The 17,811-nt window shown below is 39.2% G+C and overlaps 1 protein-coding gene across 2 annotated transcripts; it reads right to left on the bottom strand.

Annotated features, from left to right (window-relative positions):
• Window positions 1–665: 665 nt before the first annotated feature.
• On the bottom strand, window positions 666–17,376 carry LOC135776668 (uncharacterized). 2 transcript variants are annotated; one of them, XM_065287516.2, is made up of 3 exons: window positions 17,217–17,376; window positions 7,343–7,421; window positions 666–2,672 (listed from the first exon to the last, which is right to left on the bottom strand). In XM_065287516.2, exon 3 carries the CDS (start codon window positions 2,668–2,670, stop codon window positions 1,858–1,860), a length of 813 nt encoding a protein of 270 aa, XP_065143588.1. In that variant the 5' UTR covers window positions 2,671–2,672; window positions 7,343–7,421; window positions 17,217–17,376; the 3' UTR covers window positions 666–1,857. The 2 variants fall into 2 exon arrangements, with proteins under 2 accessions (XP_065143588.1, XP_065143589.1); XM_065287517.2 differs by having other exon boundaries at window positions 7,343–7,418.
• Window positions 17,377–17,811: the final 435 nt, after the last annotated feature.

Here is a 17,811-nt window from a genome sequence, read left to right as displayed (position 1 = left end):
TTAAAAAACAGACTTGATGACGTCTGCAGCCTGCATATGCGACCTCCGCAGGCTGCAGCTTTTGGATTGAGATCGTCCATTAAGTACCGCGAGAGCGAAATTGAAGAAATGCCTTTCGAATGGCTCTCGCGGTGCTTTGATGTCATACACTGATCGGTCTGCGCAGCGTTACAAGTTGAGCACTCCTATTAGCTTATAATGGCTATTTATTCCAAACTCAGGCGCCTTGATTAGTAGTTGGTTTTATTATTACCGAGAGAATAAAATGAGAAAAATATGAATAAAAAAAAAATCCAAAACTGTATCTAAATTCGAAGCAAAATCGTGCTTTTAGTTAAGTCACGACCAATTTATGAAGTCTTTATTAACCATACGAGTGAACAGCAGTGTCCACGGAATCACCTTTGCTGAAATAAATTGTATGTTGGCATTTATTATAATAAAACTATTTGAAGTGCATTATATAATATAAATAAATAAATACCATATTATTTAAATATAACACTCATATCAAAATATTAAATAACAGTAATGTTATAGTATACAATATTACGTAAATATAATGCTTACATAAAAATAAGTTTAGTGTCAGGAATAACGGGTAGACTCAGCACAAATTTTGTAATTTTAAAAGTCATTAAATAGATGAAGAAAGAACAAAGTGCAACATCAAACCACACAGACATTTTATTTATTTAGAAAAGTGGGGGGAAAGTACAAGGCTGTTGAAAATTGTACAAACAACAGATTACCTTTACTCATAGTGTTATATACAATTTTCTCTTGGATCATTACATCCATAATAATAATCATTTCAAGATTTTTTATGCATGAATACAAAATAATTTAGAAAGTCACATGCATTAATTCATCTTTTATCAGTAGGTTATCTAAAAATATCGAAACCAAATTAATGCAGAGAAACAAGACTTTCAGGTGTGTACAAACAGTCTATTGAGAATAACAGTGTAGCTCCACATTGTCTTTTTCTCATAAATCTCAATTTCAAAATGAGATATGGGCATATTTTCATTTTTTTTAACTAAAGTGATCCCTAAACAGGAAATTTCATAATGCCTGTCTATTTATCCTCCAAATGGACTTTTGTTATTTTTAAAAGCGTTTATCAACAAGTTTGCAAATCTGGACATGAACGGTCCCAGCATAATGGACATTTTCAACATTATCTCTATTATATTGCCATGGCAGTCAGTAGATGGCAGTGAGTTTTCATAGCAAAGATTTAAGGCCAGTCCTTCTATATCTATAGGCTCATAATTGTTCCCTTAACCATTCTGTTTTTTGAACTAAAAGGGATTTACTGTTGAAGTATTATATCGAAACAACAAATCTCTGATCTGTATTATGATCTAAACATGTCTGGGTGATGGAAGGGACTAGGGATGTGTCCTAGTCCATAAGTCTCATTTTATAGTTAATCTTTCACAAATTAGAGATTATAGGAAGCATGGTGTATTAATTCTTACAGTAGCTGCCCTAATTTGCTAGTAGTGCAAATTTACTAACACCTTTGTCTTAAAAAAGAATATTGTATTGAGCATCCTAAGAACTGCAATTGTGATGAGAGATCTTCTTTACTTTTTAAAATCTCAACTAAACAGAGTTAAAATCATCCAATAATCAATGCATTTATTGATCACGACTGGACATTACTGGTCTGACTCAGTCTTATCATTGACATTCATTGTAACTCAGGGTCACTGGTTCAGAAATACATCAAAAATGTATATGCATATAAACCTGGAGTGCAAAGTCATAATTCCACAATAATCCACATTACTCTACATGACGTCTGCCTGTTCGGCATCACTGGAAAGGGATTTTTGCGGGCGTACGTTACTTCTCGGCGATGGCGGGCAGCATGCATGCACGAATGCGGGCCTCCTTCCATGCACTGCGACACTCGGCGATCCAGTGCGACACTATGGTCTGTTTGTCCATGCAGCGACTGCTCTTCCCCCGCCAACCAGCAGGGGCGCCATCGAGCTTATTGGGAACAATGCTGCGTGTGACCAGGTTGCAATCATCCAGCTTCTTCCTGTTAAGGGGCGACCGCTGCAAGACTGTGGCTGAAGTGCTCGTCTCTGCTAGACAGAGCTCCGGGCAACTGCTCTTGCGCTGTGTGACTGGTGCGGATGAGAGACATGGGAAGGTGTCGCACCGTGGCCTGTGTGGGGGAATGCTGCCCCTTCTAGGGGTGGATGCTAGTGAACCCCTGTGGCTGTAGAGGTATTCCAGTGGATCAGTAGGGTGTGGGCCATCAGCCCTGCATGCATTAGTTTCTTCAGGTGCTTGGGACTGCAGCGGTTCTGATGTAGCACATTTTGTGATTTCTTTCTCTCTCTGGGGTTGCTGAACTGCGCAGTCACTACTTGTGGAGGTGCACGGTTGTGGAGGTTGCAGATTCTGGCGTAGGCGGTGCAGTCGTAGGCAGGGCTTTGGGGAGTTCAAAGGGCCGATGGAAAGAATGTCGTAGTCGGGCTCATGTAAAGGGAAAGTGGGCCGGGCCAGATGGCAGATGGAGAGGAAGTAATCTTGTGTAGTAGTGTGCTGACTGTTGGTCTGGTTCAGATCTTGCACCAGTTCCTCATAGCCCTCCCTGATGGTGGGGAGGCCTCGTTTCGCCAGTAATCTGGACCTGGGACGCATGACTGTAAAAGAGGGGGTAGTGGGTCATTATATAGGCATGAAAAACACATAGAGAAAAATCACAAATAATATGGGACCCAGTCTGTGAAATTCGCGTTAAAGGTGCAATGTGTAGATTTTAGCGGCATCTAGCAGTGAGATTGTGAATTGCAACCAATGGCTCAGTCCACCATTCACCGAAATGCAAAAAGAAGCTACAGTAGTCGCCACAGGACAGACATGTTGTTGTCTGAGACAAAATACAGTAGTAACAAAACGCACTCTGTAGAGTAGTTTGTCCATTTAGGGCTACTGTAGAAAAATGGCTGCACAAAATGGCGACTTCCATGTAAGGGATGTTTTGAAACACATACAACAATACAGTTTATTATGTAAGGTCTTTATACACCACTGATAATATAGTTATGTATATTATATTGCATTTCTGTCATTAGATCCTTCTTAAAGTTACACACTGCACATTTAAAGTCAATTTCATTGCGGGAAGTACAGTGGAAGTCCTTATATGGGCACTTTAACTGGAATAGCGCACGTACAAACCAATCAAGAGCTGACGTGAAATCAACGTCACCAAAGAAGTGTGTTGTTGTTTGTGAGGGAAATTTAAGCTTGTTCAGCTTCCAAATGAACCCAGCATATGGAGACAATGGATGTAGTTTGTTTACCTGGGGTATCAGCGGAGTTGTGCGTGTGTTTGTTTAATGGTGGATTTTGTTGAAATTGGGCGGTCCCAATTGGATCATGAGTCGCAGGCAGTAAGTAAAACTGCAGAGAAATTTCTTTTTGTAAGTGCATATTATGTAAAGGACATGAACATGTAATGAATTATAAGTTATCCAGAGATAGCGGGACAATGTTTTGTGTGTGTTGCTCATGACTCGCTTCACACGCGGTACACCTCTAGGAACTCAGGTTTATTCAGAAAGAATCAATAGAGCTTATCTGTCAAAACTTAAGTCTGGTTGGATATATGAAGGATGTAATACTACTTCATAGGTACTCAAGATTAACATGAGATAAGCAAAAACAGCGTATGTTATGTGAGCTTTACATTTTCTCACATTAAAGGATTAGTCCATTTTCTTTGAAAAAAAAAATCCAGATAATTTACTCAGCACCATGTCATTCAAAATGTTGATGTCTTTCTTTGTTCAGTCGAGAAGAAATTATGTTTTTTGAGGAAAACATTCCTGGATTTTTCTCATTTTAATGGACCCCAACACTTTGCAGTTTCAAAGGACTATAAACGATCTCAAACGTTTCATAAGGGTCTTATCTTGCGAAACGGTTGTCATTTTTACAAGAAAAATCAATAATATACACTTTTAAACCACGACTTCTTGTCTATATCCGGTCCTGTGATGCTCCAGCGCGACCTCACGCAATACGTAATCACGTCAAGAGGTCACGGATGATGTATGCGAAACTCCGCCCCAGTGTTTACAAGTGTGGAGAAAGAGGAGCGTTCTGACGTTGTCGTATGTCAAATGATAATAATTAAAGTCTTTGTGTCAGTTTATTGTTTAAAATGGTCCGCAAATGTGCGTTTCATATATGTAACACGTGACCTTTCTACGTCACTACGCAATTACGTGAGATCGGGCTGGCCCATCACAGGATAGGAGATAGACGAGAAGGGTGTGGTTTAAAAGTGCATATTTGTCAAAAATGACAATCGTTTCGCTAGATAAGACCCTTATGCCTCGTTTGGGATCGTTTAGAGTTCTTTGAAACTCAGTTGAAAAAACTGTTACGTGTTGAGTTAAGTGTTAAGTGTTGGGGTCCATTAAAGTCCATTAAAATGAGAAAAATCCTGGAATGTTTTCTTCAAAAAACATAATTTCTTCTCGACTGAACAAAGAAAGACATCAACATTTGGATGACACGGTGGTGAGTAAATTATCTGGATTTTTTTTAAGAAAATTGACTAATCCTTTAAGTGTTACGATAAAGTTAAAGTAACATAAAGATATATGTTGATTTGACAAAAATGCTGCATTTTTTTACAGTGTGCTTTTATGTCTGACCAGCCCATAACACTCATACATCGCAGCCCATGTCTTTTTTCTTTTGCTTAATTCATTGATGGCACCAAGTCTTTGTGGCCACGCAATGCATTTGTCGAAAACTTAGCGTAAGATCATTTCCAGACAAACCCTCCCATGAGACATTAGCTGTTCGTTGGCTCTTTTTTCTGGACATTTGGCTGGACCAATCACATCTTTATAAAAAAATCCCATTTTGGGCTCTCTGTGAGCGTGCAGCGTCAGTGTGCATCTGACAAAATGTCAGAGAGATGAGGGAGAAGCAAGTGGAACTGCTTTTTAAAACACTTAAGCTAGTGTTGATGGGGACCCCCTTTATAAAACTCAGTCAAAAACACGAGTGCTAGACAAACTAGCTGTTTGTGTTGATAACACTACAATAAAATAACTGCACTCCTGGCTCTGTGAGACTGCGACTATGTCAGTTTGGCATGCTGCATTTATAAGCGTGGGAAGCTACCAAAGTTACCATAAGGTGGTCGAAATGATTAGTTAACACATTGAGCACACAATCTAAGACAATTAGCAGATCTTTAAAACAGTGGCGGCCGGTGACTTCTTTTTTTCGAGGGCGCACGATGTGAAGTTCATCACAACATGTATGTAGCCCGTCATGTGTGTGGTTCGTAATTCATAATAATCATGTTGAGAGATCCTATGTGCATCACGTGTTTTATCAAAATAAGTGTCTGCTGCAGACGCGTCCAAAGGGTTTATGATGAGACGCTCGTGGTTGCCAGATACTCGCATAATCTCATGTTTAACTCTTTCCCCGCCATTGACGAGATTTCTCGTCAATTAAGAGAAAACGCTTCCCTGCCAATGACGAGATATTCCGTCTTTCCGCAATACCGCTATTATCCACCAGGTGGCGCCCTTCCGCAACTTTTTAAAACCGGAAGTATTTCCCTATGCCAAGCTGCTGCATGTCCGTGTCTGTTTTAAAGATCGCTCTGAATGGATGTCTATGAAAAAACCGTCATAAAAATTGAATTATTTCTGCTTTTTGCTCAAAATATGGTGTTTTTGCACAAACCTACCCATATTCAAAAGCTGATTGCAAAAGAACCACTAAAGGTAGGATGAAACGGTTTTTTTTGTTTGAAAGCAGAGGGTCTGCTCTTTCATTTGGTATATTGTATGTTTATATATTTAAAGAAGAACATTTTCTGGAAGGCATTAAACTTTGGTGAAAATCATGAAAAACGCTGGCGCTGGCTGGCAACTTTTTTTAAAAACGCTGGCGGTGAAAGAGTTAATCAGAGTTTACTGTTAAGGGAGTGTCTTGTGTGTATTTTGTGAACGTAAGCGTCTCTTTTATCATAAACGTCTTTGACGTGTGTGCAGCAGGCACTTATTTTGACAAAACACGTGATGCAAATGGTTAACATGACGCAACAAATACATGTTTGAAAACACGAGCAACACACATATTTTGAATTTGTGCCCCTCAGAAGTGCAGTCACGAGCTGTCACTGCTTTAAAACCTTGAAAACCTTTTACAGTGCTTGCATTAAACTTATATAAAATCTGAGGCGTGTTGTGTTTGTCTGTTAATCAATAACACATGTGGCGTCTTAGCAGTTTAAACCCTCACTCTGAGTTTACATCATGATTTAATGTCTTCATCATCTTCTAAGTGGTTCTCTGATCTCAATGTAAAATGAAAGTAGAATAATAATCACCAGGCCGTTTGCGTCCTCTGCAGGCATTTAATTTCATATACACAATGTTAGTTAATATTTCATTATATTGTACAATATAAACAGGTGTTTATTTGGCGTAGTCACACCCCTGTTATTCATTAACATTACATTACAGCTGACAGTATTTTTTCATTATTTATTATAAATTGTAGGTCGAATTGTGATTTTTAGCAACTAATAAAATGTGTTTGTGAGACATCTTTTAGTAAGTTATTTACATGGAAGACAGTCATAACACGTGACACTTTTCATAACATCACAATCATAACCTTTTATAAGTATTTAATGTGTCAAATCCTTCCTACTTACTTATTATATGGCTTTTGCTTTAATAGAATATGGTATACAACATAGTCATGGTTGCATGGGTGGTATTTGGGATTATAGGTAGTGGGCCGGTCGAGGCCAAAATTCCAGGGCCGATTTTTTTGTCCCAATCCAGCCCTGCTTTTAATGGGAAGGATTGGTTACGGGAATATGTGAAACGCAGTCTCCATGGCAACGCCTCTTCCCATCACATCCCAGACTGTGCTCAGATTTCATAGAGCGCATACACGCACATAAACACACACACACACACACACACACACACACACATACACACCGTGAGGCAACTCCTCCCCACACCCCCACCACCCCAAATCATTTGTACACCCCTCTTTATTGTGGCAGACCAATGTAAATAACCCAACACCCATTTTACCATTTTATTTATTCGATGCACCTACACAATTTTTCTAAAGAAAATAATGTCTGAAGAGAATTATAAGGATGCTCTGCCCCAAATTTTCATTATGACAGGAATGACAATCCAAAAATTAATATATATATATATAAAACAAGGACATGCTAATCATTAGTAGATATGTTGTATACATAAAGACCATACAATGACACAGTAGGCTATTTATTTTCTCTTACCTGAGTCTCCGGCTGCCTGGTGTTACTGAGGGTCTCTTCTTCCTCCTCTCCTCCTGCCTCCGTTCAGAACCTCCAACTGCTTCAACACACAAAAATAATGATTTACTCCCCTCCTTCTCTCTCTCTCTCTCTCTCTCTCTCTCTCTCTCTCTCTCTCTCTCTCTCTCTCTCTCTCTCTCTCTCTCTCTCTCTCACACACACACACACTCCTGTTTGCTCGCCCTCTCTCGTGCGTTCACTCTCTCCCCTCCCTTGGTCAGCGCTAAAAATAGCGCCTTCATTCCCGTCTCTGTGACTGTAGAGAATCATTTGCGAAATGGATTTCACCGATGTGGTAGAAAGGAGAGAGGGAGAAAAATAAACGTGACAGTGGAAAGAAAGATGAAAAGATAGACAGGGAAACAATCGGCTTTCAAAAGGATGGCCGTAAATCTGCATTTGATTGACTGGTTAAAACCGCGCCCATTCTCACCCTGACATGCCCGTGTTTACAGATGTTTAAACTGATATTGACATTGATTGTGGGAAACACAGCTATGATTTAATTTTTTTTCTATTTTCTTGACATAATACTTGTTTTTGTTTGTTTGTATGTTTGTTTGCTTAATTTCTTAATCAAAATAGTCTTCCGTTACAGTCTCGAGTTTTATATTTGAACTTTCTATGAAGAGGGAATGGTTGAGTCAGATGTTTGTTCTGTTAGTAATTTTAGAGACTGAACTCTATTTTAATCTGAATGATGCTCTTATCTCGAGTGAAAAGATTTTATAGCTCTGTTTATACTGCTATATATGGCTATGTCTGCAGGTGTAGCTAAAGAAATCATTCGGACAGAAATGTAAACTCTGACTTCTTGTATTTACGTCATTGCACTAGTATAACATGAAAAGCTATAAACAGTGGAAAATTAACCTATTCCATAGGAAAAAATGAATGGTGACCAGTGGCTGCCAAGTTACAATAAAAAAAGAAGAAAAATAGGTAACTATCCCTGTAAAATTTAATGAAAGGCTTTTTTTTTGGTAATTTACTGTTTCCTGTTTAAAACCATAAACAATGTAAATAAAATTCGGTAGCACTATATTTTACAGTACGTGTACTTACTGTAAAATAATGCATGTACAATTTGTATGTACAGTGTTTGATATTAGTTGTCATATATGTAGCCTACATTATAAATATAATATATATATATATAACTTGCTTGTAAATATAAATACTTATATTGTACATTTATTTGTAAGTACAGTAATGTTTCTCGTTAGTTACAGTATACCTACACTATAAGTGTGTATCTGTTATTACCCAGGACTTATCTAGAGTTACATAATAACTACCAAGTATGTACCACTGGTAAGTACAGTAATGATACCAATTAATTACCATATAGATACCTAAAAGTAAAAGTGTCGGTAAGTACAACTTATTTACCATATATGTACAAGGTAGGTATACATGGGCGGAAATCCCGGGGGGGTCGGGGGGGACAGGACCCCCCCTATCTGAGGGTTGTCCCCCCTAAATTATCATTAGAATATGTGTATTGAAAATAATTTAATGATTTATAATACTTAAACTAGTTGTGTAAGAAGTGAAACAATACAAATGCAAACGGAGCAACAACAAAAAAACGTTTTAAATATTTGGATTCCCCCTCCCTTGCCTCACAGTGGTTTGGTCCACTGCCCACGCCTCTTTTACCTCACCACCACACATTCCGGTGGTAGAGAAGTGTACGGAGCCGACGCGTTAATAAGCTATATACAATACAACGTTTCCCATCACTTATCAGTTTATCCTCATATGTTTTAAAACTGGACTATTTTGACATATAAACATGAACATATTTCGTTTTCTGAGAACAGAAGCAGATAAACGATCAAGAAAACATTTTTATGCATTCATGCAGAGGTGAGGCAGAGCTGAAAGTAACAAATTACATTTACTCACCTTGCTGTAACTGAGTTTTTTGTGTACTTTTACTTTGAGTAGTTTTTAAAATCTGTACTTTACTTTTACTTAAGTATGTTTAAAGTATTGTTGGTTACTTCGCTACATGTTAAATCATATCCGTTACTGAGTAAAAATAAATAAAAAAGTAAGGTGATAAAGACGCGCCACGGTCGGATGATTGATTGATGGGCGGGGGAACGCGCAAAAAGAACCATGGAGAGGGACGAGACAGGCGCAGGCTAATGCAGACCCTCAATTCAATTCTTACGAAAGAAACCCCTGGCCATTGACGCAAAGCGATTGTTTCATTCAGGTAGGGTTCATGCTCTTGAGTACGGAGTTTGAGAATTGCCGACCGTGTTTAACCGCTAATTTGCACGATGCATTTTTAATACATGCATGCGCATTATCTTCCGAGGTCTAGCAGCTTCGCGTCAAGTCAAACAACTTGAGAACGTCCTCGAGAATGCGCAGATCATTAGACATTGCAGAGAGAGAGAGAGCGCGAGAGAGATAGATTGAAAGACATCAGGTACACAGGTCTGGGAGCTAATAAACGTGTAAAGGATGTATAGTGTATAGCCATGGCACTCATCTCATTATATGTTCATTTATGTATATAGTTTAATAACAATGTATGTTACCAGCAATACATCAATTACAACCTTCATATAATGATTGTATTTACTAGCTGCTGACCTCATATTATTTTTGCTTCAAAAGTGCATAACTCACCTGTAAAAATCATTAAATAATTCCATAAATGTTTCTTAGTTATAAAAAGCTTTTTATTTTATTAACATTTGTTATTGCACTTTAATTGTAGAGATGTTTACAATTAAAAACATAGTTTGAGATGTATATATCCTTCCTTTGTGAACTATACTAGAAACCTCTCCCCGCTGTAAAAAAGTAACTCTTAAAATTAAAATGACTTTTTACTTGAGTAGATTTTTAGACCAGTAACTTTACTTTTACTTAAGTAAAATATTATTAAAGTAACTTTACTTTTACTTAAGTAACATATTATTAAAGTAACTTTACTATTACTTAAGTAGAAAATTGTATTACTCTTTTCACCTCTGCATTCATATGTATTAAAATTAAATTTGCGTCCGTTCATAGAGAAAGAGAAACGTTTTCTATCTGTACCCATTTCCTTGCAAGTACAATTTTGCCTGTATTATTGGTGTCCCCTTCAAAAATTGTTCTTGAAAAATTTTATGTTTATTGTCCCCCCCAACATTTAGATGAGATTTTCGCCCCTGTATACATACTGTAAAATAAAGTGCTACCGAAAATTCTGTGATATCCTATAGTGATGAGTTGCTATAAATTACAAAAATAAAGTTGTTATAACTTAAGTCTATTCAACTTTCAAATTTTTTTATTTATACCAATTCCTCACTAGTCAAAAAAGTTTAAATGACTTGTTAATTCATGTTGTTTAAACTTAAAGTGCAACAATGATTTTTTTTAAAAGCATTGTGACGTAATGCTTTATTATTGGCTGTTAAGTGCTCGGGTCAAGGGTTGCTAGGCAACCATCCGGGTCGGTAAGGGGAGAAACCGGAAAGAGCAAGTCATTTTAAGTAGATTAAGATTGGGACATAGCAACTTAAATAGCACTCTTCATATTATAGGAAAGCATCCAACAGGTTTGTGTGATTATTGTCAGGAAAAGGAGACTGTGGAGCATATCCTTATATCATGTGGAAAATATAATCAGGAAAGGCAAGAAGTGATGGCACAGCTACAGAGTATGGAGCAAATAGATGTAAGTGTTAAAAATATCTTATATTTAGCGGAAAAGGGACAAGGAGCAAGTTATTTTTTTGACTATTTAAAAGAAACTGGACTGGATAAGAGAATTTAGGAGGAGACAAATATGAGCAGAAGATGGCAGTAGTGCAACAAACTGGATGCAAGCTGCCGCTAAACACCAAAGAAGAAGAAGAAGAAGAACCATCCGGGTCACGCTGTATGTGATAGACATGACACGAGGTGAACTGCTATCTGCCGGAGTTCTTAATAAAGCTTATATTTGAGTTTGTAAGAGTGCCATCCTTTTTGTATCATGACATGGTGTCAGAAGTTTACGTTCGTCGCGCACTCCTCTAATCTGTGAAAGAAAACGGAAGGAAAATGTCGAAGTTTCACGCTCCTGAATCCTTTGATTTTGCACAGCCAGCAAGTTGGCCGGCATGGAGACAGCGTTTTGCACGGTTCAGGATTGCAACTAAACTCGACAAGGAAGACGATGATGTCCAGGTGAACTCATTACTTTATGCTATGGGCAAACAGGCAGAACCTATATTCAGCACGTTTACATTTTCCGCGGAGGAGGAAAATGATTATTACAATGCAATGCTTAAAAAGTTTGATGAACATTTTGTGCCCAAACGCAACTTGATTCACGACCGCGCATGCTTTCACAGGAGAGACCAGAAAAGCGGCGAAAGTGTAGAAGCATTTGTCAGGAGTTTATACGAGCTGGCAGAGTTTTGTGACTTCGGGGCTACTAGAGATGAGCAGATTCGCGATCGCATCGTGATTGGAATAGCGGATAGCAACGTATCTGAAAAGCTGCAACTAGAGCCAGATTTGACGCTCGAGAAAGCGATACAGATTGCTCGCCAGTCAGAACTCATTAAAATGCAAAGTGCTGATATGAGAAGTGCAAGTGATGTCAACGAAGTGCGACGTAAGTTTAAGCACTCAAAACAATTCAACAAACATAAAGGAAGTAATCCAAATGCCAAACAAAGAGATGGAAGTAATAATGAAACCTGTTCACGATGTGCACGCATACATGACCGCTGGGCGTGTCCGGCACAGGGCAAACGATGCCGTAAGTGTAACAAAACGGGACATTTTGAAATTGCGTGTAAAACAAAGACTGTTAAGGAAGTAACCAGCGACAGACAGGAGGCTGAAGCAAACGAAACATGGTTTCTGGGATCAGTTTCTGATACTGGTAATGAGGACGAGTGGCATGTGAAACTACCTATGAATGGCACAACGGTAAAGTTCAAGATTGATACTGGAGCTGATATCACGGTAATGTCTGAGCAAACTTTCTTAAAACTACCTCACCGCCCTCAACTTACCAAAACATCAGCAGACATCAGGAGTCCGGGTGGCAAACTGGACTGCATAGGTAAATTTGTGTCATGCACGGAAAGAAAAGGTCAAAGCATTAGTTTTGGACGTATGTTCTTAAAGGCCCATACACCAATAACCTTCTTAGCCGTAAAACTGCCTGTGAAATGAACCTAGTAAGTAGAGTAGATGGCATTACTACTGATGATGAAGTTTTTGGAGAGTTTGGAGTTTTAAATTGTGAACCAATCAAAATTGAGCTCAGACAGGATGCCAAACCATACAGCCTCTCTGCACCTCGGCGAATTCCCTTTCCATTGCTGCCAAAAGTGAAAGAAGAATTGCAGCGGATGCTTAAGTCAGGGATAATATCAGAGGTCACTGAAGCAACTGACTGGTGTGCTCCTATTGTGCCTGTGATTAAGAAGAATGGAAAGGTGAGAATTTGTGTTGATCTAAAGAAACTAAATGAAGCAGTAAAGCGTGAGAGATTTATTCTGCCTACTCTTGAGGACATTGCACCACAGCTGTCTGGTGCAACTGTATTCTCCACGTTAGACGCATCGAGTGGTTTCTGGCAGATACCATTGGACGAAAGCTGCAGAAAACTTACCACCTTCATCACACCAGTTGGCCGCTTCTGTTTTCAAAGATTACCTTTCGGGATTACTTCAGCTCCCGAGATATTTCAGAGAGAAATGAGCACTCTTCTCAAAGATCATATTGGCACGGTAGCAGTGATGGACGACATACTTGTGTTCGGCAGGAACAAGGACGAACATGATCGCAACCTCGAAGTAGTTTTAAAGACTATCAGAGAATCTGGTTTAAAATTGAACAGAGACAAGTGTCATTTTGGTAAATCTGAGATCCAATACTTTGGACACATCATTGGAAAGGATGGAATCCGACCGGACACAAATAAAGTAAGGGCTATAACTGAGCTCCCCTGCCCAAAGAATCTGACGGAACTGCGACAGGTATTGGGGATGATTAATTACCTGGGTAAATTCCTCCCTGGGCTTTCATCAGTTCTTCATCCAATGACCGAGCTGCTGAAGCGCGAGACTGATTGGGTCTGGGGTGAGGAACAGACGCTGGCATTTAATGAGGTCAAGAACATGTTGACTACAGCACCGGTGTTAGCATTCTACGATGCCAACAAGACCACTGTGGTCAGCGCGGATGCAAGTAGCTATGGCCTTGGAGCCGCCCTGCTTCAGGAGCAGGAGAATGAATTTAGTCCTGTTGCTTTTTGTTCACGGACCTTAACAGAGACAGAGCGGCGCTACTCACAAATAGAGAAGGAATGCCTAGCAGGTGTATGGGCATGTGAACGCTTCTCACGGTACCTGCAAGGTATGGCCAGATTCGAGCTTCAGACAGACCACAAGCCGTTGGTCCCCTTAATAAACACTTACGACATTGATAAAGCTCCTCTAAGATGTCAGAGACTATTAATGCGCCTGATGAGATTCAATGTCCGAGCAGTGCATGTGCCAGGTAAACAACTTATAGTGGCAGATACCCTGTCCAGGAATCCCATAACACATCAAGGCGAGTCCGATACAGAGGGTGATGTCAAAGTGTTTATACAAGCAGTACTGTCTACCAGGCCTGTAACTGACGATAAGTTGAATGCTGTAAGAATTGCCACTCAACAGGATGCAGATCTTCAGCTGGTTAGTAAGTACATTCATGAAGGCTGGCCAAGTCAACTGACACACACACTTCATGGGTTTCACACAGTTAGAGCTCACCTCTCTGAAGTTGAGGGACTTTTGCTGTATGAGGACAGGATAGTGATTCCGGGCTCACTGAGACAAGATGTGTTACGGCAGCTTCATACAGGCCACCAAGGTCTTACTAAATGCAGAGAAAGAGCCAATATGTCAGTATGGTGGCCGGGTATAGGCAGAGATATCATAAAAACAGTGATGACATGTGAGTTTTGTCAAATCAACAGACCTGCACAAAAGAAAGAACCCCTAATGGTCACCTCCCTCCCTGATGGTCCTTGGCAAAAGATTGCAGCGGACATCTGTGAACTGGATGGTAAGAAATACCTGGTAGTTGTGGACTATTTTTCTCGTGACATTGAGATTGCACATCTGCATGCTATTACAAGCCAGCAAGTAATAATGCACCTGAAAAATATGTTTGTTCGATGGGGGATCCCATATGAACTTGTGTCAGACAACGCTACACAGTTCACAGCCTCTGAGTTTGTGGAGTTTGCCAAGATCTATGATTTTACTCACACTACTTCTAGCCCACATTATCCGCAAGCGAATGGTGCGGCAGAGAGAAGTGTTGCCATTGCAAAACGGGTGTTAAGACAGCCTGATCCACAGCTAGCACTGATGAGCTACCGTTCTACACCTCTTAACGCCACAGGGATGAGTCCAGCTCAACTTATGATCGGACGTCAGATCAGAACAACTGTTCCAATGCTGAAAAAACAGCTGCTGCCAAGTCCAATCGACTATGAGGAAGTCAAACGGAGGGACAAACATACTAAACAGGCCTATCAATACTTTTACAACCGACGACATTCAGCACGCAGTTTGCCAGATTTACATCCAGGTCAAAGTGTTAAAGTCAAGTTGGATGGTGAGAAAGGGTGGAAAACACCAGCAACAGTTGTTGAGAAAGCTCCAGAACCCAGGTCGTACATTGTTCAGACTGATGGAGGTGCTATTTCCCGTCGGAACAGGAGACACATTCAGAGTGTCCCTGAAACAGCTGGCACACCGGAAAGTGAAATTGTACCTGAGAGCATTGAAATAACTGATACTCCCTCCCACAAGACTGAGACAAATGGGCGGGATACCCCAACTCCTCTTAAATCACATCCACACAAGTTGACCTGTAAAAGAACTCTTGTTGGTCGGGAATTAAAACAGCCAGTGAAGTTCAAGGATTATGTTTTGGGATAAGTGTATTTTCCTGTTGTACTAGTATATGATTGTACTTTTATGGTATCTATGCATGTTACTTTTTCATAATTCTCAGTGAGGGGTAACAGGAAAACGAATAATGAAAGTTGTAATGTTGTTGTTGACAATTTATGCTAATGCAGTTGCAGACAGTTAATATTGTTCTATATATGTTTATTTGTAACTTACCTGCTTTCTTATGTCAAAACAAAAGCAACACTACATATACTGAAAACAAAACAAATAAGAAGCAGTGGAACTTTAAAGAGGGGAGATGTGACGTAATGCTTTATTATTGGCTGTTAAGTGCTCGGGTCAAGGGTTGCTAGGCAACCATCCGGGTCACGCTGTATGTGATAGACATGACACGAGGTGAACTGCTATCTGCCGGAGTTCTTAATAAAGCTTATATTTGAGTTTGTAAGAGTGCCATCCTTTTTGTATCATGACAAGCATTAATCCGATTTATCTGATTTACGATTTGATTTGACATTTTCTTTGGTGGGTACGTGTGTATTCGTAGCCTACATGTTAACGATATGCAAAAGTTACTATCCATAGTAACCAATGACACGCGTTATCGTTTCCAACTTAAATCTCTTTTCTTAGACTACAACAAACACAACGATTTAGGCAACAGTTTACTTCCTGGGATTGGTGATGTAAAGAAGACGACATTATCCTAATTCCTCCCACTTCAGACTGTAAGTAATCTATGTTTTTATATTTTGAAGAAATTACTGTTGACTAAACCATGATTAAAACAGAAGTTTTGGGCAGTGCAGAGTAGTGCTTGTTGTTTGTCGTTTCTACGATCACAAATGTAGACATGGTTTTATGTTTTAGTATCCTTACCTTACCAAGTGGTTACGTTTTGCTGAAGCCGCGCTGGTAAAGTTGATCGATCAGTTTGGTCATCTGGATTTTCTGGATCAGATTCGGCTCGTATTGATAAGGTAGTAAATACAATATTAACTTCTGTCAGTATTGCATTGTGAGCTAATCTTCCATACGGTAAGGAGCGTCACATTTCCACAAAATACAGGTTAGCTTGCCAATCGGAGGACACAACGCTTTTCAGATCGATAAGCTTTGTACAAAATCAATGCATTTCAGGGAGGCAGGGCATAAAGGAACAATAATATACGCTATGTGTTTAAACCACGCGAACACATTGTATTATACTAAATACACCAAATAACGTTGTTTTTAGCAAGGTAATAGGGACTCTTTAAGTTTTATGTTAAATATCCACTATAGAAAGAAATTCAAAAGGGTTTGAATTTTCATTTCCTTTAAAACCTCACTGACCTTTCATATTGTTTATGTTATTGTGTCACGTTGTGAAGTGACAGTGAACTTGGTGTCTGTATAATAAACAACATCACTGGGCAAGTCGATTGCCCGCATGTGGTGCCTCAGATGTGTACAGTATATATGATTTTGCGATGAAAGACTCAAACAACACACTGCATCATTTCTACTGGAGCTCTTTCCCAGACCAAACTGACTTCATCATTATAAACATGAATATAAAATACTGTGCAAAAGTCTTAGGCCACCATTACATTTGTTGTTTTTACAATAACCATATCAAATTACAGGAAATTTGTATGCAGAAATAAAAAAGGTTATACACTTAAACTTGAGCAATCGCAGGAACCTGCAGAAAGGACATCAGCCTCTTTAAAAGTGGGTCACACAAAAACCTGAAATTTATAAACATATTTTCTGTTTATATCTTAAAGAGAGTGCAAAACAAATATGGATGGTCATATAAACTTTACTAAAACAACAAAGCTGGTGGTAGCATAAGACTTGGTACAATACTGTACGTGTACTCAATAAGAAATTCAAAACGCAAATGCAAAATCTCTTACCTGTTATTGTTGCTGTTTCTCAGAATAAGCTGCGATTGTTAGGTGACTTGTTGCTCTGTGCCACCAACAGGCGTTATCATTAACATAAACTTTATGAAAGCTAGACTCTCCTCTTTACAACACCATCATCATGTTCAATCGTAAAAAGTGTTGTCTGACAGAGAACGTGAGAGAAAGGAGAGAGTAAAAGGGAGGGGTTGGGAGAGAGGGAGGGGGTTGTTTTGATGAAGGGAAGGTGGAGCAGCTTGGAGATCAGCACGTTTCCAGACCGGCCCTGACTAACTCAATACAATCTCATTTCATTTATCTCTCTGCTGGTCAGAGATCATTTTAGTTGGCTTTTTGTACTCGTACACAGATGTGGACTGGCTATAAAGATAAAATAAACAACATAAAGGTAGAAAATATCAATTTGACTTTATTTTCGAATGGCACAGGGTTGCGCTGTCTCCACTCTTTGCACTTAAAATGTATACAGTAGCAGGTCACTTTTTCAAAGCACTCATCTATGCTGTGTAATGATTGTTTGTAACAAAAAACACTCAGTATAAGATCGGGAAGAAACTAAAGGAAGTGAAGAGTTTTGAATAGACAA

This window comes from Paramisgurnus dabryanus, chromosome 18 (assembly GCF_030506205.2).
Source record: "Paramisgurnus dabryanus chromosome 18, PD_genome_1.1, whole genome shotgun sequence".
NCBI lineage: Eukaryota > Metazoa > Chordata > Actinopteri > Cypriniformes > Cobitidae > Paramisgurnus > Paramisgurnus dabryanus.
This window is presented reverse-complemented; position numbering and strand designations above follow the sequence as displayed.